The following is a 23,875-nucleotide window of genomic DNA, read 5'->3' as shown; positions in this document are numbered from 1 at the left end:
GAATGAAAATTAAAGGTTTTCGTTATACCTAAAAGGAGGATGCATAAAACTTATTTTTCGTTGGTGAAGTGATAACATTGTTGTCTTCAAATGTTGTTTTTGTTTACTATTTTATAAATTATATTGTCTTTGTTATTGATTAGTAGATTTATTTTCAAGCCATAAAAAATATTCATGTGATCTTAAGTATTAAAATGCTTTCATTGGTCTAGTCAGCAAATTTATTTCTAAAAAAAAATGTGTTATATTTGTTGTAGATCAATAAATTTATTCCAAACAAAAAAAATCATGAACTTATTTTGGCCAATAAATTCATTTTCAAGTATAAGAAATAATAAATATTCACATGATATATTATTAGTAAATTTATTAACAAATTTTGTTGTTTAGTAGATTAAAAAAAAATAACAATCATGCACATGTTGTGAAATTGAGGAGCACAATGGAGCACAACGAATATGGACAAAATATAATAATAAATAAATAAATATTATATAATAATAATAAAATAATAAAATATAACTAAACTTATAAATAACTAAACTTATAATTTTATGGAAATAGGAATAATAGAAATAGAAATTATGATTTTATGGAAATAAGAAGTATATGAAAATTTCTTTTTATTCTCACCAATGTGCATAATTTTAAAATCCACCAAATACCGCTATTTATGCAAAGTGGCAAGAAGGATGTGGACTCACGTTGACACAAAGCATGAATTATTACAAGCACGTGGACAACATGAAAAATGACAAATGACTTTTAGGACACTAAGTATTGGACATCTATTTTTATGATATTGGTAATACTCTCCTTTAGATGCCCATATATATATATGAAATATGTCTCGTTAAAACATTACCAGAAAAAATCTAGCAAAGGAAAAAGAGTACATATTTAATTTAATACAGACTCCTAAAAGAATACAATATATTTACTCCTCCTCACAAAAAACATCGCTTAAGATCTCTGAATCGCAACAATCTAATGTTGTGCACCAATTTTTTCAAAACTTACAGTCGGTAATATCTTTGTAAATAAGTCTACTAGGTTATTCTTCGAATAAATTTGTTATATAGTGATGTCGCCATTTTCTTCAAGATCATGAGTGTAGAAAAGCTTTGGTGAAATATATTTTGTTCTATCTCCTTTAATATGTCATCCTTTGATTTGAGTTATGCAAGCTGTATTGTCTTCGTATAATATTGTTGGAAGATCTTTACTAGGAGATAAGCCATACATTTCACGAATGTGTTGAGTCATTAACCTTAGCCATACACATTCTCGACTAGCCTTGTGAATTGCAAGAATTTCAGCATGATTTGGGGAAATGGTCGTTACGGTCTGTTTCACCAATCACCATGATGTAGCAGTTCCTCCAATGTGAACATATAACCTGTTTGAGATATAGTTTTGTGTGGATCAGATAAGTATCAAGAATCTGCATAACCAATTAGATCAAAATTTTATTTATTTGAATAAAACAAACACATATCGGTTGTTTCTCGGAGATAACGGAGTATATGCTTAATTCCATTCCAATGTCTTTTTGTAGGAAAATAACTATATCTAGCTAATAAATTTACTAACAATGCAATATCTGGTCTTTTATTATTAGCAAGATACATAAGTACATCAATTGCACTAAGATATGGACCAAGAAGTTCTTCATTATCTTCTCAAGATCAAAATATATCTTTCTTTATATCCAATGAATGAACTTCCATTGGAATATTTAATGGATGTGCTTTGTCCATATAAAATCTTTTTAAGATTTTTCCTATATAAGTTGATTGATGAATAAATATTTCGTATGCTAAATGCTCAAATTGCAAACCAAGACAATTTTTTTTTTTTAAATATCTTTCATCTCAAATTATTTCTTAAGATATTCTATTGTTTTTTAAAGCTCTTCAGGAGTTCCAATTATATTCAAGTTATCAACATATATAGTTATAATAGCAAATCTTGATTGTGATTTCTTTATAAAAAAACATAGACATATTAGACTATTTTGATATCCTTCTTTCAATGAATATCCACTCAGACGATTGTACCACATCCATCCGGATTGTTTCAATCCATATAGTGATCTCTATACCTTTATGGTATACCATTATCGAAAATTTGATGTATATATTCCAGGTACCTTAAATCATTATAGGATTCTCATATAAATATAATTATCAAGATATCCATATAAATATGATGTGACTACGTCTATAAGATGCATATCCAGACTTTCATACACAATCAAGTCAATTAAATATCTTAGTGTAATTACATCCACCACTGGAGAATATGTCTCATCATAATCAATACCAGATATTTGTGAAAAACCTTGTGCAACTAGTATTGCTTTGTATCTTGTGACCTCATTATTTTCATTTTTTCTCACAAATACCCATTTGTATCCCACGGGTTTGACACCTTATGGTATTCGGACTATTGTTCCAAAAACCTGTCCTTTTGAAAGTGATTGAATTTTGCCTCGGTTGCTTCTTTCCACTGAACTAATCTTTTTTATGCCGACATTCTTTAACAGATTTTGGTTCAGGATCCTCATTTTTAGATATAATATTAAAAGCAACATTATATGCAAAAATGTTGTCAATAATTACATTAGTTTGATTCCATATTTTTCCTATTGAGACATAGTTTATTGAAATCTCATTATTATCTTTAAGTGTTTAACCTTCCTCACTAGTCATGTCGAAGATTTTTTCATGGGTATTTACATCCCCAACCAAGTTTTTTCAATACTAATTATTTTTCGTTTTCGAGAATTTTTATCTTTGGAACCCACTGGTCTACCACGCTTCTGGCGTGTTTCAGACTCATTAGTTGTGTTGAGATATCAATTTTTTATGGAACATTTGCAACTGGTATACGTGACTTAGTTACTTTCTTTGCATCTATAAATGCATCTGGTAATTGATTTGCTATATTTTGTAAATGAATTATTTTCTGAACTTCAAGTTCACATTGATTTGTACGGGGATCTAAATGAGACAATAACGATGCTTCCATGTAATTTCTTTTTACAATTTCTTAATTCTTCCCCTAATGTGGGAAAAATTGTCTCATTAAAATGACAATCAGTAAATTGTGTAGTAAATACATCACCCGTCAGGGGTTAAAGATATTTAATAATTGATGGGGAATCATATCCAACATATATTTCTAACCTCCTTTGAGGACCCATCTTAGTGCATTCTGGTGGAGCAATTGGAACATATACTGCACACCAAAAAACTCTCAGGTGGGAAATATTTGGCTAATGACCATAAGCTAATTGTAATGGCGAGTACTTATGATAACTACTGGCCTAATGCGTACAAGTGACTCTGCATGCAAAATAACATGTCCTTATATAGATGAAGGAAGCTTAGCTCTCATAAGTAATTGTCTTGCAACTAATTGCAAACATTTTATAGATGATTCTGCTAAACCATTTTGTGTGTGAACATAAACTACAGGATGTTCAACACTTATCCCAATTGACATACAATAATTATCAAAAGCTTGGGATGTAAATTCACCAGTGTTATCAAGACGAATGTTCTTAATTGTATAATAAGGAAATTATACTCTTAACTTAATTATTTGAGCAATTAATCTTGCAAATGCAAGATGTCAACTTGATAATAAGCACACGTGTGACCATCTATTGGATGCATTTATTAATACCATAAAATATCTAAATAGTCCACTTGGTGGGTTAATAGGTCCACATAAATCACCATGAATTTATTCTAAAAATGCAGGTGATTCAGTCTCAACTTGCTAGTGATGGTCTAATTATTAATTTACCTTGAGAGCAAGCATCGCATGATAATTCATTAGATTGAAGAATCTTTGGGTCTTCAATGGGTGTCCATTTGAATTCTCAACAATTATCATCATCATTATAGATCCTAGATGACCCAATCGGTCATGCCAAATTGTAAATATGTCTGAATTCATGAACTTCAGGTTCATTATTGCATATGTTTCAATTATTCGTATATAAGTATAATACAATCCAAAAGATAAAGAAGACAATTTTTCCAATATATGTTTTTCACTTGAGACAGTAGAGATAATATATAGATATTCCACATTATTCTTACGATCAGTTTCAATATGATAACCATTGCAACGTATATCTTTAAGACTTAGAAGATTTCTCTTTGATTGATTAGAGAACAATGCATTGTCAATTGTAAATTTTGTTCCTCTAGGCAAAATAACATTTGCTTTTTCAAAACATTCGATCAAGTTTGCATAACCTGATATTGTATTTACTTTTGCTTTCAACATCGTCAATTTGGAAAAATATTTTTTATTTGTAAGTATTGTGTGTGTAGTTTCACTGTTTATCAAACATAGATATTTTTTGCTCATTTTTGAAACACCCAACATACGAAAACGATCATTTCTTCATTAAAAGAAAATAATTACCATAAGAAAGACAACAATTAAAATATACAAAAGTTACTAAAAGAAACATGAAGATAGATAAAAGAAAACAATAACATTAAGTCTAAATATTCTCAAATTCAAAAGAAACACTTGATGTTCCATCATTGCACCAATCTTCTCTTCAGAAAACTCAAAGAAGCCCGCCACGTCCAAATTTGTCATATGGGATGGGTCAAATATATCATTATCCTGGTACGTAAAATTTTCTTCCACATTTTTACCTTTTTCCTTCAAGGAGGCTTGATAGAGGTTAACTAAGTATTTTGACGTACGATAGGTACATGACCAACGTCCAGTCATTCCCTATCGGAAGTATTTATTTTCAAATTTTTTTAAACTCTTATCTTGTAGAACTTTTCCTTTGTGATCATCATTCTGTGTGGTTCTTTTGAAATTTAAATGATTAAAACGACCACCACGAAAATAATAATTATTTCTTCCTTTGCCACGGTCATGACCATGACCGCGATCATGATTATTATTAAAATTCACAGCATTCACTTCAGGGAATGGTGTCATTCCGATTGGTCGAGATTCATGTTTTTTCATCAATAACTCGTTATTTTGTTCAGCCACGTAAAGACATGAAATTAATTCATGATACTGTTTAAAACCTTTCCCTTGATATTACTGCTTCATGAGCATATTCGAGAAATGAAATATAGAAAATGTCTTATCCAACATATCAACATTAGTCATTTTTTCTCCGCATAATAACAATTTTGAACTGATTTTAAATAATGTGGAATTATTATCACTTACTGATTTAAAATCTTGTAGCCTCAAATGCATCCGGGCTTTAGGAAGAATAACTGTCTTTTGATGATCATACTTTACTTTCAAAAATTTCACAAGATACGAGGATCTTTTATTGTAAAATACTTCATTTTTAATCCTTCGTGGAGATGATGACGAAGGAAAAAGATTTTGCTTTGTCCTGGATGGATATCGTATTTCATTCTTTAATTGTTTCTTCCAAGTTCATAGTATCCAACTGAATTTCGACATTAAGCTCCCATGACAAATAATTATTGCCATTAATGTCAAGGGCTGCGAATTCTAATTTTGTAAGGATTGTTATGGCAACACTATCAGAGATTTAATATGTACTAAATATGCAAAATAATATTTAATTTATTAATTATAATAAAGAGAAAAAAAACCAACCTACCTTTAGGACCTACCTTCAACAATGGAAGCAACAGAAGCTCATACTGATAACGTGTTGTGAAATTGAAGAGCACAATGGAACACAACGGATATGGAGAATAAACAAATAAATAAATGTAATAATAATAAAATATAACTAAACTTATAATAAACAAAATTTAAAATAACTAAAACTATAATTTTATGGAAATAGGAATAAGAGAAAAAAATATGATTTTATGAAAATAGAAAATATATGGAAATTTCTTTTTATTCTCACCAATATGCATAATTTTAATATCCACCAAATGCCACTATTTATAGGCAAAGTGGTAAGTAGGATGTGGGCTTATATGGACACCAAACATGAATTATTATGAGCCACATGGACAATATGAAAAATGACACGTGGCTTTTAGTATACTAAGCATTAGGCATCTATTTTTATGATATTTATAATAGCGCGTTCAACTTTGAATCGTTTTAGATTATTTTCGATAAGTTTATTATTTTTACATTTAAAGTGAAATTATTTATTATTCTCATTCTTATTTTTGTTCACACTCAATCAAATGAGTTTTTGGGTGTTTGTGGTGAGGAGATGAGATAGAATAAGTTGAGATATGAACTCAACTTATTGTTTGAGAGGCTAAATTTATATGTCATTGACATTTTATATCATGTCCACCAACAGTTCATTCAACCCTCATCACCACCACTGCCTCGTTGCTCAACTCCGACACCAACTTCGACAATCACCTTTGACAACCAACTCTGACAACCACCTCCGATGGCCAACTACGGATATTACCTTTGATGGCCAACTCTGGCAACCACCTTCGAGGCTAACTCCGACGACCACCATCTATGATCAACTCTGGTAACATCCAACTACCATTGTTGACGCCCAACTCGAGCGAACTCCAATGTCCATTATTTTAAATTACGACTACTACAAAGTCAAGCTTTGTTGACACACGAGTTTTTTTTTGTTTGTTTTGTCGACATTTGTGACATAAAACGATAAATAAAATATTAATTTAAAGCTTAAAAATAACTATTAATTTAAACATACATATAAAACATCGATAAATGTTTATATTTAAGTTGACGCATGAAATTGTTAATAAAAATACATTTGTTGACACAAACGTGCGTAAGTTATGTCAAAATGTTGAATCTCATTTTTTTTTATTAGTTCATGGTATTTTATAATCGTTCTTCATAGTAATTTTAACATTAATAAAATCATTTTTTGTCATGTAAAAAATCAAACAAACTTATAGGTAAAACACTTTTGAGAAAAAATTATCAGACATATGAGTGTTTTATTTTAAAAAGTATTTTTTTAATCAAAGTTTTAATAAAAAAATGTTAAAATAAAAATTACTCTACTAAGAACGTCACATGCATAAATTTGTAAAATAGTTGCTTAATCTTTTTAAAAAATTGAAACGCATGATCCAAAAGCAAACCCTAAACCCAATTTCCAAAACTCCCAACAATATCTTGCTTAAAAAATAATAAAATAAAATGCAACCTATAATTTACTAATATATATATATATAATTATTGAATAAAAAAATTTATGTTCGCACGAGATTTCGAGAGAAATTTATTTCGTGGAACTTGAACTATGTATTTGTATTAATTTTGTGGAAAGTGAATACAATCTCTAATACATAACATTTTGATGCTCTTAAAATAAACTATAGTCTTTAAGCTGGTTGATATTCTTGAATGATCGGCATTTGGGCTCGTTGATTTTCTTTGATGATCGACCTTTAGGCTTGTTGATCTTCTTGGACGATCGGCCTTTGGGCTTGTTGATCTTTTTGAATGATCGGCCTTCAGACTTGTTGATCTTTTTGGAGGATTAGTGTTCGCACGAGGCTTCTGAAGAAACTTGTTTCATAGAGTTAAACTCGAGTTGATGTTGATGTTGATTTGATGCGATATGGTTCAATATCTAGTACTTGATCCTCTGATTCTCTCTCGGTTGAATGCGTATGCTTGATGTATAGAAGTGGGGTGTGGATGTTCTTAAGCTTCGAGACTTGGAAGAATGCTTGTATCTTCAAAGGACTTCAGTCTTCAAGCTGTTGGGGTTGATGCCCTAAAGTCTCGTGTCCTGTAGTTTGTAAACAATTTGTATGAACGCTTGTGTTGTATAATATATGATATTTACTTCACATCTTGTATTTTTGCTCGGTTACTTATTTTATTTGCTTTACCACAAACCAATAAACGTAAAATCCTTAGTTATCTGTATGTGACTCAAGCATGTATGTGGTGACATACAAGTGGATCATGTCTTGAGTGATAACCAAAATGGTCTGTATATATGGATATAGGAGGAAAACCTTATCCTGGTAACGCTACGGATGTGGCCCGCTTTGTGGAATGGTCACAAGTGTTGTGACTTATCACAGATGGTCTGATCTTGATCATTCGTGTTGGGGACATGCGAGCGGGGGCGTCCTATACAAAGAGTTTGTATAAGACCTGACCACGAAGTGTTAACGTCTCGTTATATAACACCGTTGATGAGAGAGATTTCACTTCACTAGGATGACCATAGGTAACATGACCTCAATCCTGAGTGAGTTGGGAACTTCTGCCATCGAGGGCAGTCCTTGATTTGTATGGGTGCGAGTGGCCAGGTCACCGATTCAAACCTACCATTTTGGGGATTCTTCTGATTTGGGAGCTGGGAACTCAGCTACACAAGATGGAATTCACTCATTCCCCGAGGCAAGGGTAAGTAGATAAATAGCTCCCTTAAGGGCTGATTCCGGAGCTTGAACGATGTGGCGCCACACACCTTCTCTTGGCCCGAGAGGTGTTCACACATAGTTGGACTATGTTGTATTGTTCATTAGAGGAATCAGTGGTACTTAAGAAGTGAGATGTAATACAAGGGCAAAATGGTAATATGGCCCAACTGTACTTACGAGCATCTGTGAAGGGTCATCATACTCATGATTGGTTATATCTGATGGACACAGAAATATATCTGTGGTAAAAAGAGTTCAGCTGTTGGTCTTTAGTGGAATGTCTGATAGTTAACGGATGGTGGATCTCATGGCTAAAGAGTTTAGTCAACTATTCACGGACCGTTGGAGCTTCGAGCCACAGGTCCACTAGGTCCCTTGGGTAGCTTGGATAAAGTCAAAAACCAGTATTTGGGTTAATTTGAAATGTTCAAATTGACAAGAGAAAGTTCGATTATATATGATATAATTGGACTGGTTAATTATATATGATATAATTGGCTAAATATATGAGATACATTATTTTGAAGAAAATTAGATATAAATATAATTTATATCAAGTAGAGGAGAAAATACTATACTAGATAGGTGATATCAAACTATAGGTTAAAAATATAATATGATTATATTTCTTAATTAATTAGTCGATTAATTATATGATAATTAATCCAAAATTCACATTTAGACGTGGGTTAGTGGGATCCGTCGATTATTGGAACCGATGAATTAAAATGAAAAATGTTTTCATTTTGAATCCCCGTCGTTCAATCGCCCGAAGAGAAAAAGAGCAAGCGCGCGTTGTAAAAAAGAAAACGATCGCTTAAGTTTTTTCGAGAGCTTATACGATAGCATGCTATTTCCTACACAATTAGATAGCTTCTCTAAATAATCGTATAGTGTGTCGATTTTGCTAAAAGATTGTATACCTTTTCCTAAACGATCGTTCAGTAAATCCTACATGATCATGTAGCTCCTTCTAAATGATAAGCATTTCTACTTGCGATAGTGTCTTTTTCCCTTCCACTTACTTATCGCCTACACGATTTGTGTTTCCTCCTTCCTCTACCAAATTTACCAAAGACCACCCTTTGGGTTTTCACTCCGAGAATACCCGAGGCTCTTTAGTGGTGGTGTCGTCCCCACGACATTCGTGTTCGTGCGTTGTTCGTGCTGCTGTTGTCGACACTGCTATTGGGTGTTGGTAGATCGCGTGGAGGTTTCCGCTGCGTTGGATTCCGAAGTGTGAAGACTGTCTTCAACTGGTATGGAACTTTCTCCCTTGTTATTTATCTATGTTCTTAGCATGCCGATAATTAATGTTTGTTTGCATAACTGTATGTTTTGAATGTATAATATGTATTTCGGTCACTGTGAGATCATAGTGATCCGAACGTGCTCATGGAACTCTTCGGTAAGAGATCCTTCACAAGCGTGTTCAAAATGCTTGTATCTTTTTCAGTCTTCAGAATGCTTGCATCTTTAAAGGACTTCAGTCTTCAAGCATGGTCAAAATACTTGTACCTTCAAAGGACTTCGGTCTTCAGAATGCCTGTATTTCCAAAGGACTTTCGTCTACAAGCGTGGTCAGCTTCAAGAGTCAAGAGTCTTCTGATTGTAGAGAATTCCTTCTAAGCTCTCTGGAGTGTAGAATTGCTGACCCCTGCAAATGAGGAGAACTTCTCTATTTATAGAGCTCCCTAATGGGCTTCATGAGCTTGGGCCTGGTCTTGATTGGCCCATGGGCTTGACCTTTGAGCCTAATTTGATTGGACTTAGGTCTAATTAATTGGACTTGAGCATTTTTAGGCTCAATTAATTGGGCTTAGGCCTATTTTTGCGTTTTAGGCTCACATTAAGCCCATATTTGGGCATAACTAAGCCAACACCCAAATTATAACGTCAAATTGGTCGAAATTAATTTTATTCAATCGACGTTTGCGACAAAAACACAGAATTTGTCCTTAATTTCAATTTGAGACACATGTCAACTCTTGATTGGTCACAAATTTGATGATTTCGGAATTCCGTCATTAATTTAGCAAATGACATGGCGGTCCGCGGTTGGTCTGAAATTTCTCCTCCAACAAATGCCCCCTTTTTTTAGATTTGTGCACAAATGTGGGTGGATGAATCTCGAAAAAGATAAAGCCGACATCGAGATGCAAGTAATTCGGTCTTGACTTCGATGTTCCCAATTTAATTAAACCGTGAGTTTAGTGACGAGTTTAATTAAAATTTGTAATAAGGGATGACCAAAATTTTAATTTATGAAAAATCTCAACCTTTATTTCAGACTTGATTTGATTTGGAGAGATAAAACGTAGGAATTCTCAAATTTTCTTCTTTTATTTTATTTTTTTTCAAGAAAATTTCATTTCTTTTTTCATTTTTTTCTTTTCTTTCCTTTTCTTTTCCATTTTTTTTTTCCTTTTTCCTTTTTTTTTCTTTCATCTTTTATTATTATTTTTTTTATTAATTTTCCCCCTTGCCTTTTTTTTTACAGGAGTTAGAACTATCAACGACCTACACTTAGTTATTTCGCATACTTCTTTATATCTTTGCACAAAAGGTGGGTTCTTTTTTTCATATATATATATATATATACACACACACATATATATTAGCAGTGGTGTTCAACGTGTGATTGTTAGCTCCGCCAGCACGATCTGACTCTTGCTAGATACAACCCCTATGTGGGTGACTGTGTAGGCTGCATGGGTGGTTGTTAGCTCCACCAACAACGATCTAAATCCTGCTAAACACAGCCTCTATGTGGGTGACTGTGTAGCCTGCAGGGGTGATCCGCCAACAACGATCTGACTCTTGCTAGACACAGCCCCTATGTGGGCGACTGTGTAGCTTGCAGGGGTGATCCGCCAACAACGATCTGACTCTTGCTAGACACAACCCCTATGTGGGCGGCTATGTAGTCTACATGGGTGGTTGTCAGCTCTGCCAACAACGATCTGACTTCTGCTAGACATAACCCCTATATGGCAGACTGTGTAGCCCGTAGGGGTGGTCGTCAGCACCGCCAACAACAATCTGACTCCTGCTAGACACAACTTCTATGTGGGTGACTGTATAGCTTGCAGGGGTGGTCGTTAGTGCCGCCAACAATGATCTGACTCATGCTAGACACGACCACTATGTGGGTGACTGTGAAGCCTGTAGAGGTGGTTGTCAGCTCCACCATCAACGATCTGACTCCTGCTAGAACAACTCCTATGTGGGTGACTGTGTAGCTTGCAAGGGTGGTCATCAGCTCCGCCAACAACGATCTGACTCCTGCTAGACACAGCTTCTATGTGGGCGACTGTATAGCCTGCAGGGGTGGTTGTCAGCTCTGCCAACAACGATCTGACTCCTACTAGACACAACCCTTATGTGGGCGACCGTGTAGCCTGTAGGGGAGGTCGTCAGCTTTGCCAACAACGATCTGACCTCTTCTAGACACAGCCCCTATGTGGGTAATAGTCGTATGATCATTTTGGAGATGAAGCAAAGTCGCACCATCATTCTAGAGATGAAACAAAGTCGTACCTTGACTTGTGAAGATGAAGCGAAGTCACGCCTTGACTTGTGAAGATGAAATGAAGCCACGCCTTGACTTGTGAAAATGAAGCAAAACCGTGCCTTGACTTGTGAAGATGAAGCGAAGCCGCGTCTTGACTTGTGAAGATGAAGCAAAGTCGCGTATAGATTTGGAGACGAAGCGAGCCACGCCAGAATTTGTAGACGAAACGAACCATGCCAGAATTAGGAGGTAAAGCGAACCATGCCAGACTTTGGAGACGAAGTGGACCATGTCAGAATTTGAAGATAAAGTGAGCCACGTCAGACTTTGGAGGCGAAACGAGCCACGCCAAACTTTGAAGGTGAAGCGAGCCACGCCAGACTTTGGAGACGAAGCGAGCCATGCATACCGACCATAAACTTGAAGATGGAGCGGAGTCATGCACACCGACCTTGAACTTAAAGATGGAGCGGAGCCATACACACCAACCTTGAACTTGAAGATGGAGTGGAGCCATGCACACTGACATTGAACTTGAAGATGGAAGTGGAGCCATGCACACCAATATTAAACTTGAAGATGGAAGTAGAGCCATGCACCCGACCTTGAACTTGAAGATGGAGCGGAGCCATGCACACTGGCCTTGAACTTGAAGATGGAGAGGAGCCATGCACACCGACTTTGAACTTGAAGATAGAAGTGGAGCCATGCACCCAATCTTAAACTTGAAGATGGAAGCAAAGCCATGCACACCGATCTTGAACTTGAAGATGGAGCGGAGCCATGTAGATCGACCTTGAACTTGAAGATGGAGCGGAGCCATGCACACCGACCTTCAACTTGAAGATAGAAGTAGATCCAAGTTTGATTTCAAAAAGGAAGCGAAGTGCATTCCAAGTGTGTGCCTTTTATTTACTGTGCTAGCTCTTTACGAGGGATGAACTTTTTCAATCCGTTGTGTTGCCCCCAATAGGGATGAACATCTTCAATCTGAAGTGTCATTCTTTTACGAGGATGATCAACATAAATCTTGTAGTATTATACTTAGGTGGTTGTGGTACACTTTCTGATGAACTACACTTAAATTTCTTTAAGTTACCCTCATATCCTTAAAGAAAGTGATCAAATCATGACATAGTTCCAGTTTTTTTTAACTGGACTGAACTTGAAGTTTCTTTCAAGCTACCTCCCTATCCTTCATACTGATAGGGATCAAGTCATAATGTAGTTCAAAATGAATGTTTTTTTTAATGCACGATTGAACTTAAATTTCTCTAAGTTGCCTACATACTCTTTATATTGACAGGGATCAAGTCGTAACGTAGTTCGTACAAAGATTTTTTTTTGGGCCGTTCACATTTTAAGCTCATGCGGGCCAGGAGCATCATGCAGTTTAGGCTCTTGCGATGAGAAGTTTTTTCATTTAAACTTCACAAGCTCTTATTTCATCATGGTTTTAATCATCCTCTTTATTTTTTGGATTCGTCGATATGATGAGTTTTGGCTTCACTATCAAGGAACCTTCTGTACTTATGTCAACAGAAAATTTTCTCTTCATACGTGAAGGGACACGACTATGAATCTTTTCATCGTTGTTTTCTTTATGGAATGACGTTGCCTTCAAGATTTTCATCCTTCATTTATGTTGATCGCTTGTTGTCTTGAGACGATCAAAAGCATATGCTGAAGGTTGATCTCTCTTTGATGTGGATATACTTAGCCTTTTGAAGGCTAAATTCGAGTAGAAGTAGTTGGTGGACATTGGTCTTCTTCTCTTACCGTGGCTATACTCAATCTTTGAAAGACCGAAGATTAAACACTTGAAGGCTTAATACGATCGAAAACAGAAGTTCTTTGCTTCATTTCTTATGAGTCATTGACTTCTTCGATAGTTATATGATTGTTGTCGACTTCCACTATGCCGACAGTGTGACATGCAATAACTTTTGATACTTTCTCTGGATGATTATTGAGAAATCTTCTTGGGAGAAATTCTACCAAAGTTGTTGGCCGTCAGAATTGAGGGAAGTCCTTGTCTTCTTTCTTAGCAGGCTTAGGCTTCCATGTCATCTTTTTGCCTTTTTTTTTTTTTTATGAGTCTTGTTCCTTCTTTTATAGCTTCAATAGGAATGCGACTCTTTTTGGGTGGAGTTTGGTTGTCTTCTTTTTCGACGAGTCACAACTATCCACCCTTCCTTATCATCTTCAACGAGTTCATCTTTCTTTTTGGAATTTTCTATTTGAATCTCTTGCTGGAACCAAACAATTATAGGCTCGAAGGCTCCAAACTGGATCAGGCTTTGTCTTTGAGCATGGGACACATACAGTGTTGAAACACTTGAAGTCGCCGTTGCTGTAGCGTGATTTGTCTGAGCTACTTCATCCACATCTAGCTCAATCTTCTTTTCATGAGCCAACTCTAGAATTTGTTCCTTCAACACAAAGCACCTTTCAACTGGGTGACTAACGACCTAGTGATACTTGCAGTAGTTAGGATCATCTACTTTTCCTGCTTGTTCCGGCCGCTTGCATTCCAACAGCTAAATAAGTTGCTTCTCTAGTAGTTGCTCCAATATATCTGCCACATCAGAGTCAGGGAATGGATAAACCTTCTTTTGTCTTTCTTTAAGAGTTGCATGATGCTTCTCGCCCTCATTGTGCCTTCTTTCGAATTTTGTTTATTTTCCCTTGGAGAAAAATTTCAACGGTGTCACATGAACGACCATAGATTCTTTTGTGGTACTATCCACAATCTTTTCAGTGCCTTTGGCTTCATTCTTGTATTTTCTCCCTTCAGGGACTAGGAAATCTTTAGTTCCCCTGTTGGCGTTGCTTAGCTTCATATCATGAGCGCGTGTTGCCAACTTCTCAAATGTACGAGGTTTTATCCCTTGTAGGATGTAAAGAAGCTCCTAGTGCATGCCTTGAGTACACATTTCCAATGCAAATATTTCAGTGAATCTATCTTTGCAATCTGACTCAAAGCTCTCCATCGGTTGATATAATCGATGACTGTCTCTCCCTTCCCCTGTTTGGTGTTCGTTAGCTTCATCATGCTAACAGTGCGCCTTGTACTGTAGAAGCGATTCAGGAACTCCCTTTCTAGCTGTTCCCAATTGTCAATCATTTCTGGCTCCAAATCAATATACCAATCAAAAGCATTTCCTTTCAAGGTACAAACAAACTGCTTGACTAGCTGGTCTCCTCTAGTTCTTGCATTTTCGCAGGTTTCAATGAAGTATGCAACATGTTGTTTTGGATTGCCTTTCCATCGAACTGCTGAAACTTTGGAGGTTGATACCCAGCTGACATTTTCAGGTTGTCGATTCTCTTGGTGTACGGCTTGGAGTACATAAAGAAGGACTATGATGGTCTTCCATATTGAGCCCTTATGGAGTTTGTAATCATATCCTACAGCTGTTGAATTGACAGGGTGGCGATAGAGGTAGATTGTTGCAGCTGGTCTTCCTGCAAAACAGTCTTTCTTTTGTCACTGGCTTTCGTAGCTAGAGATTGACTCGACCCAGCAGTTTCTCGAGCCTGTATTTCATCTCTTAAAGTAGCGATTTCATGATCTCACTCTTCTACTGCTTTCATTAAGAGATTTATCTTTATCTCCATCTCTGCCATGGTCGACTCAGTCGTTACATTAGTCATCATGACAGACACTACATCAAAATGTGATTCTTTCTCGGATAGATCAGTAGCAGAAGCATGGTTGTCGAACAAGGGATTTTCTCTGATGACGATCCTGCCTTTAGGAGATTTTATCAGTTGGTCCCAGATTTCCTCCGTGATGACAGAGCTTATGTAAGTGTTGTTTGTGACTGTAGCTTTGGATTGAGCTTTCTTTAGTGCCATTTGTAGATTTGTTGACTCAGATGACGAGAGAGATGAGAGGTAGAGATGTCCCACTGAGCGTGCCAATTTGTTCGCATGAGATTTCTCTGCTTATCCGAGTGAGTTTTATGGGCCGACTGAACCAGAAGCTTCTCAATTCTGTACTACAATTCGGCGGAGGAACTTTGGGGCACCCTTGGGGTAATGCACCTGGTGCCGTAGCTAATTGAGTAGCTCTAGAAGCATGTGTACAAGCTCGTGTGTGTGATCTGGTAATACACCAATTTGGCCACTATTCGTAACTAAAATGATTTCTTTCACTTCTGAATCCCAAATAATTCGATTCATAGCGGGTTATCAAACCGAGTATTCGGGTATCAAATTTGGTTTATTTTATGTTGCTTCCTATCTAAATCTATTAGTTTCTTCGTTATTTGTAACTATTCTTTACAAAATTTGAATTTTCGTAATTCATTTGTTAAAAGTTTTACTAATAATTTTTTTTTGAAAAAATTATAAATATAATATATAATTGGTCATATAATCGTGGTTACATAGATGCTTTTTATAGCCTATCCTTAATTGGTGGTATAAGAGTATTACCAGTTTGACTTGGGGGGTGGTGATTTAGTGGCAGTGGGCGGCAAAGTTGCTTTGTTACCTATTCCGTTAGGAACCGCAGATTTTTGGGGGTTTCCTGGAAAAAAATCGTCGAGTCTTCCTCCGATTCCTTATGAAAGACATTCAGTCCATCAGAATAGAAGTTAAAGAGGGAACGGGCTCATGTTCTTAATTCGAATGATTCCCCGATCTAATTAGACGTTAAAACTATATTAGTGCTTGATGTGGGAAGGACTTTTCTTCCAAAGCTTGTTGAATAATTTTTACGGATTTGAAATTTATTTCGTGGAACTTGAACTATGTATTTATATTAATTTTGTGGAAAGTGAGTACAATCTCTACATATACATAATATTTTGATGCTCTTAAAATAAACTATAGTCTTTAACCTGGTTGATATTCTTGAATGATCGGCCTTTGGGCTCGTTGATTTTCTTTGATGATCGGCATTTGGGCTTGATGATCTTCTTGGACGATCGACCTTGGGCTTGTTGATCTTCTTGGATGATCGGCCTTTGGGCTTGTTGATCTTCTTGGAGGATTAGTGTTCGCACGAGGCTTTCGGAGAAACTTGTTTCGTGGAGTTGAACTTGAGTTGGTGTTGATTTGATGTGATGTGGTTTGATCTCTAGTACTTAATCCTCTGATTCTCTCTCGGTTGAACGCGTACACTTGATGTATAGAAGTGGGGTGTGTGGATGTTCTTGAGCTTCGAGTCTTGAAAGAATGCTTGTATCTTCAAAGAACTTCAGTCTTCAAGCGTGGTTAGAATGCTTGTATCTTCAAAGGACCTTCAGTCTTCAAGCGTGGTTAGAATGCTTGTATCTTCAAAGGACTTCGGTCCTCAGAATGTCTGTATCTCCAAAGGACTTCAGTCTTCAAGCGTAGCCAGTTTCAGGAGTCAAGGAGTCTTTTGATTGTAGAGAATTCCCTCTAAGCTCTCTAGAGTGTAGAATTGTTGACCCTTGCAAATGAGGGGAGCTTCTCTATTTATAGAGCTCCTTGATGGGCTTCATGGAATAGGGCCTAACCTTGATTGGTCCATGGACCTAACTTTGGGCATAATTTAATTGGACTTGGGTCTGGCCTTTAGGCCCCATTAACTAGACTTAGGCCTATTTTGGCGTTTTAGGCCTACATTAAGCCCATATTTGGGCTGGGTCGACGCCCAAATTATAATGTCAAATTGGTCGAAATTAATTTTACTCAATCGACGTCTGAAATTTCTCCTCCAACCGTTTACAAACAAAAATAATCGTCATAAAAATAGATTATTTATATATAAGAAAACTACACTAATACTGAACTCAATTCATCACCAACCAACCCCTCTATATTAATATGTATTGATCTTATAATTTTTAGCATACTAATATAGATTGATCTCGTAGTTTGTAACATACTTGAACTTCAATTGAAGTATGCTTGTGTGTTTATTTATAAATAAAAAGAAAACTTTTAACCATGTGCGATCCACTAAAAAGCCGTAGGTTCTACAATTTCTACTTGACCATCATACCATCGAGCTCTTTTCCTTCTTCTCTTTCCCATTTGACGCAGCCACACAGCATCTCCACAGCTCGATTCAAAACCTACGCCGGCACAACCTCCTCGCCACAGTCGAACCCTGGAAAGTCCACACTCTTTCTTCTCGAACTCCACCCCTATCTCCGTCACCGGGATCAATTTCCTTTTCTTCTGTCGGGTTCTTTTTTCTTTCTTCAATTCCCCATTCGGAAATAGGGTTAAAATCGGAATGAGCTTAAATTCGATCAACAATCCTGCAGAATCTGACCTATTTTCGGGTATTTTTGTTTGAGACAATACGGATTTCGAATCAGATTTTTCACTTGTAGCTCCGCATTCGTTATCGCTTCCTCGCCCGATCAAGCTCTCTCTCTAGGGCTTTCAACGGTGTAAGGCCAAGTGCTCTTTCAAGGTAATTCCGCATCTCCAATATTTGGATTTCTGGATTTTTCTGTCATCAGTTCCCAGTATTTTACGGTTTAATTGCCTGTCTTTATGGTTTGATTGAACTTTCCTTCGGTCGCTCATGGCTATCGCCTTCGATGCCGGTCCGTCAATTTCTGTCTTAAGGTGTTATTGTTTTCCTTTTAGGATTTTTTTCTCGGGTCGACTCCTGATTACAGTCGCGGCAGTTTTATAGCTCTCAATATTGAATATTTTTATATTTAATTTCTGGGTTTAATTTGCGACATGCCTTAAGTTTCGTTTGATTTGTACGAACATGGCTTTCGATCTGCTGTACTGTGCTGTAATTTAAAAAGTGTTGATAACTTTCTTGTTTGGTACTATGTTTTTTTTTTTTGCTATACTTTGTGCGAATATGGGTTCTGCCGATGTTTTCATCATTGTCATTGATGAAGTTTTGAGACTTGTAATGGCTGCCATTTTGATTGTGTTAGGAGACATTAATATATAAATCTTAAAGGAGGCAAAAATTCGCTTTCAAAGTGATAATTTTACAGGTCTCTTAACATATTTTATAAACACCTGAACTGGGTTTTTTAAACTTATTGTCTATTTAGCTATGATATGGTGCAGATGTACATCTTCATAATAGTTCCTACTGGCTTAATTCTCTTTTGACCAATTGGAGGAATTTTTTGCAAGTCCTTTGGTTGGCCTCTTTTTGGAATTTCATGCATCGATGAAATTTATTTCTTATTAAAAAGAAACACTTGAACTGGGTCCCCAACCTGACTCAACCTAAGGCCAGGAAATTTTTTGGGGCCTGGGGGTAATTTGGAGGTTTTATAACCCTTGCTGCCAGTTTTATGAGATAAGCTCATATTTGCTATTACTCGTTTTTCCCCCCTTTAATTTTATCTTAAGTTCGGACGCCCACTGCTATCATGTGGCTTTCGGCTTTCTATTGTTATGATCAACTAGGAAAAATTAGACATGAAGGGAGTAATTAAGATTGATCTGCTCAGGATACAGGGATTAGTGACGTTTCAATTTTTGGGCGAACGCCATGCTCGTATGAGAATATTTTTAAACCGTCAAGGGATAGGGGGAATGAAGCTAAGGCAATGAAACCATTTTACCTGCTGTGGTTATATCAGTGAGAGGTTTGGGGCCCAGTAGTGGATCGCGCTGCTGTCTTTTTACCTCTTTTGGATTATGATGACTGAAGTTGCAATGGTGGCTGCCTAGGAGTTATGACAAATTATAATATCATGTTCATCCCTGAGGATGAGGCGATACTTGGATCATTGGGTACGTGTAATGTTGGCCATCTAAGGTAGTCGTATGAGTTAGTTTAAGTAATATGAAGTTATGGAGTAGCTATTGTAGTCAGTAGAGTGCAAACTACGGGTAAGAGTGAGGAGTTTGTTATGTTAGCCTTGGGTAGGAGGTTATATATACAAATATGGTAAGGTCGCTAGAAATTTGGGAGATTTTGAGATTAATTTGTGGCAGAGAGATAGCCTCCTAAATTTTAAGTACCTATGTTCTGACTCAGCCCAACCATTCTGCTGTCCTAATTGTTTGACTATTGATTAGAGACTATTTGTTGATTTTTGACTTGAGTAACCTTGAGGAGGGGAAGTATTTCTCATAACTACGGACGAAATCCTACTGCCAATCTTAACTGGCTGTGCAGTTTCCAGTTGTAAATTGTAGTTTCTCAGTTTTATTATCTTTATTTTACCTTTTTCTGGTGATGTATATTGTATGTATTTCATTTGAATGAAGATATGGATGGATGCCTTACTTTTCCTTCGAACATCTTGATTCATTTTCTGATTTTCAAGGTGCTGACTATGGTTTTTGAGTTCTAAAGAAAATACTACAGATTTTGAACCTTATCAACATCAAGGCTTTATGAATGGTTTTACTATTTTTTCAGGACAGGAGGGCAAGTCAAAGAAGTCACAGATTTTGGTGTTCGAGGCTGCAAAACATGGCAGATTTAGAAAATTTACTTCTTGAAGCTGCTGGAAGAACTAATGCAGCAGGGAGAAATAGACACTCTCATCCACCATCGCGAAGACAGCGTGAAGGTTCATATTCTGATGCTGGAAGTGACTCTAGGGATGATGATTCAGATGACGATCGCGGTTATGCGAGCAGGAAGCCCTCTGGATCTCAGGTTCCTCTGAAGAAGAGGTTAGATCCTACTGAAAGGGATGATGATGTGGGAAGTCAAGAAGAAGGGGAAGACGAAGATGTTGGTTCAGAACGTGAGGGTGATAGCAGTGATGAATCTGATGTTGGGGATGATCTTTACAAAGATGATGATGACAGGCGCAAGCTTGCTGGTATGTCTGAACTTCAAAGGGAGATGATCCTGTCAGACAGAGCATCTAAGAAGAACGATAAGCATTTATATGAAAGCCTGAGAGCTAAAATGGATAAAGGGAAGACTGCCCCATCTCGGAAAGATACTCCACCTCTCCCATCATCTCGTATTAGATCGTCGGCCAGATCGGCTGATAGAGCAGCTGCAAAAGATGATGCCTTAAATGAATTGCGGGCAAAAAGGTTGAAGCAGCAGGACCCAGAGGCTCATCGCAAATTGAGAGATGCATCTAGGGGAAATGCAAATAATCGAAGGTTCTCACCAACAAAACGGAAGCCTTCCACTGCTCCTAGTTTGAGCAGCTCTAGCCAAAGTGAAAGTGAAAGTAGGTTTCAAAGTGAAGATGAAGGGTCTACAGGAGATGGTGGAATGATTGACAGTGATGATGAAAGATCCATGCCTGGTTCAGATGGACCAACATTTGAAGACATAAAGGAAATTACTATTCGTAGATCAAAGCTTGCAAAATGGTTGATGGAGCCATTCTTTGAGGAGTTGATAGTTGGATGCTTTGTGAGGGTTGGAATTGGGAGATCAAGATCTGGGCCTATCTATAGGCTCTGCTTGGTGCGCAATGTTGACGCAACAGAACCTGATCGTCAGTATAAACTAGAGAACAAAATCACACACAAATATCTTAATGTTATTTGGGGAAATGAAAGTTCTGCTGCCAGGTGGCAGATGGCTATGGTTTCAGACTCTGCTCCACTTGAGGATGAATATAAACAGTGGGTTAAGGAGGTAGAGCAAACTGGCGGTCGGATGCTGAGCAAGCAGGATATATTGGACAAGAAGGAAGCTATACAGAAAGTCAATAACTTTGTCTACTCTGCAGCCACAGTGAAGCAGATGTTGCAGGATAAAAAATCTGCCTCGGCAAGGCCGTTAAATATTGCAGCTGAGAAGGACCGGTTGAGGAGAGAGATGGACGTAGCACTAAGCAAGAACGATGAAGCTGAGGTGGAGAGGATAAAGGCAAGACTACAGCAATTAGACGCATCCAGGAAGTTGCAAATGAAAGATGCGAAGGCCATTAGGTTAGCTGAGATGAACAGGAAGAATAGGGTGGAGAACTTCAAAAATGCATCAGAACTAAGACCTATGAAAGATTTGAAAGCTGGGGAGGCTGGTTATGATCCCTTCTCAAGGAGATGGACCAGGTCGAGGAATTATTATGTTTCCAATGCTGGTGAAGCCAATGAGGCTGCTGAAGCAGCTGGCAACAGTGATAATGTAACCCCTGCATTGGAGAGTACTCGAACGGGATCTGGTGGTACTTCAGATGCTGGAATGGCAGCTACTGCAGCAGCTTTGGAAGCTGCTGCTGGTGCTGGAAAGTTGGTCGATACTAATGCCCCTGTAGATGGAGGGACGGAATCAAACTCGCTGCACAACTTCGAGCTGCCTATATCATTGGCTATGCTTCAGAAATTTGGTGGTGCTCTGGGAGCGCAGGCCGGGTTCTTAGCAAGGAAACAAAGGATAGAAGCCACGGTTGGACGTCAAGTTCCCGAGAATGATGGTAGGCGGCATGCACTGACACTTACTGTTAGCGACTACAAGAGAAGAAGAGGGCTTCTTTGAAATTCGATAATCTGTTCGTCTTTCGAGGATTTGGCATATGAATGTATTCAGTTGGGAAGGTAACTGCTAAACGCTTTCTTAATTTTAGCTTTAGCAATATGCTGCCTGATTATGGGAAATATTGAGCCTTGAAGAGGAAACTGTTTACTCCTGATTAATTTTGCCTGTTGGTTCGGATTTCCTTTTATGTCTACGAAATCAGTACATGTTTAAAGATTTCCAAGTGAAGATTATATCCAATCATTGTCGTGGTAAACACTGCTCTACTACTTCTTTAGGGTTATCTTAATACACGATTTTAAGAATAGTTTTATCTTAAATTTACCCTTAGAGCTCAGATCTTGTGTATGTAGCAATTATAATTGTAAATGTTGACTTATTTTGTAGCTATTTTTCATCTAATTTTTGATAACTTAGTTTGTTGTTTGTTTGTTTTTGTTTGAAAAATCGTTTCTACGAAAAAGAAAATTCAATAATGCCAGGTGTAAGAAAGCTATTTGTTCTGATAAGAAGTAATGCTGAGTATTTTTCGTTAACTCATGTATTAATACAAGTACTTCTCAAGTATATTATAGGTGGTTTTTGTAATAATTTTTAAGAAACAAATTTCATTGAAGAGAGGTATATGTATTAGTTTGGTACATCTAACTAATACATGCAATATTTGTTGAAGAGAGGTATATTGACGAGTTATTTGCTGCAAATTCAAGTTTCGATTTTTTAAAATTGAAATCATCTAAAATTAAATAGATATCCAATATATACTAAAATTTGACTTATACATATTAGCATTGTTTTTTGGGGTCTTTTTAAATATAAAAAAATTTAAAATATTTACACTTTTCGCTATAAAATGTGAATGTTTTTTAATATTTTTTATTTATAAAATTTTTCCGTTATTTTTCTCTTTTTTAAACATAAAAAAACACAAGAATTCTATTTACTATCTAATTTAATGTTTTTTAAAAAATAAAAAACGGTTGAAATTATTCTTAAGATCATGTATTAAATTTTTATTTATATTTTCACAAAATTTTTAAATGATAAACTGTCGAAAATATTTATAAATAATAATAAAATATCATAGTCTATGTAATATATTGTGATAGATCACTATTTATGTCATCATGATATAGATATTTTGACTTATTTTTTTATATTTGAAAATAATCCTATATCAACATTTTACGTATTTAAAAAACAAAATGCTTATTTATAAATAAAAAAAAATTATTTGAATTTGAATTTTTAGAAAATATCCATAGATAAGACATTTTAAATCATGTCTGAAATCTTTAATTATTTAAAAAGAAAATAAATAATAATAAAACAATGTTTATTTAAACTAAAAGTTAACTATCTGAACAAGAAGTGATGACAATTGACAAATAAATTTAAAATTTAAAATTTCAGTTTCCCTTCACTCATGTTTAATTCTATGTTAAAATGTTCAAATTACCACTAATAATTAAATCAATTTAAATACTAAATAAATGAGAAACAAATGAGTGCATAAATTCAAACCGTTTTTGAGTGATCCATAACTATTTTCATCTGATTTTATTAAAAAATTATATAATAAAATCACTTTTG

General features: G+C 36.1%; 1 protein-coding gene and 1 pseudogene across 2 annotated transcripts; one reads left to right on the top strand and one right to left on the bottom strand.

The window, feature by feature from the left end:
• Positions 1–14,027: 14,027 nt before the first annotated feature.
• On the bottom strand, positions 14,028–15,768 carry LOC150038636 (uncharacterized; annotated as a pseudogene).
• Positions 15,769–17,799: 2,031 nt separating this feature from the next.
• VIP5 (plus-3 domain-containing protein) lies at positions 17,800–22,708 on the top strand. 2 transcript variants are annotated; one of them, XM_039038381.2, is made up of 2 exons: positions 17,800–18,307; positions 20,246–22,708. In XM_039038381.2, the coding sequence occupies exon 2, from the start codon at positions 20,300–20,302 to the stop codon at positions 22,280–22,282; it is 1,983 nt and encodes a 660-aa protein (XP_038894309.1). In that variant the 5' UTR covers positions 17,800–18,307; positions 20,246–20,299; the 3' UTR covers positions 22,283–22,708. The 2 variants fall into 2 exon arrangements, with proteins under 2 accessions (XP_038894309.1, XP_038894317.1); XM_039038389.2 differs by having other exon boundaries at positions 17,865–18,307; positions 20,251–22,708.
• Positions 22,709–23,875: the final 1,167 nt, after the last annotated feature.

The sequence above is a fragment of the Benincasa hispida genome, chromosome 1 (genome assembly GCF_027475165.1).
Source record: "Benincasa hispida cultivar pf3 chromosome 1, pf3_genome.v1.1, whole genome shotgun sequence".
Taxonomy (NCBI): Eukaryota; Viridiplantae; Streptophyta; class Magnoliopsida; order Cucurbitales; family Cucurbitaceae; genus Benincasa; species Benincasa hispida.
Note: the sequence above shows the minus strand (reverse complement) of the source record. Positions and strands in the feature narration are given on the sequence as shown.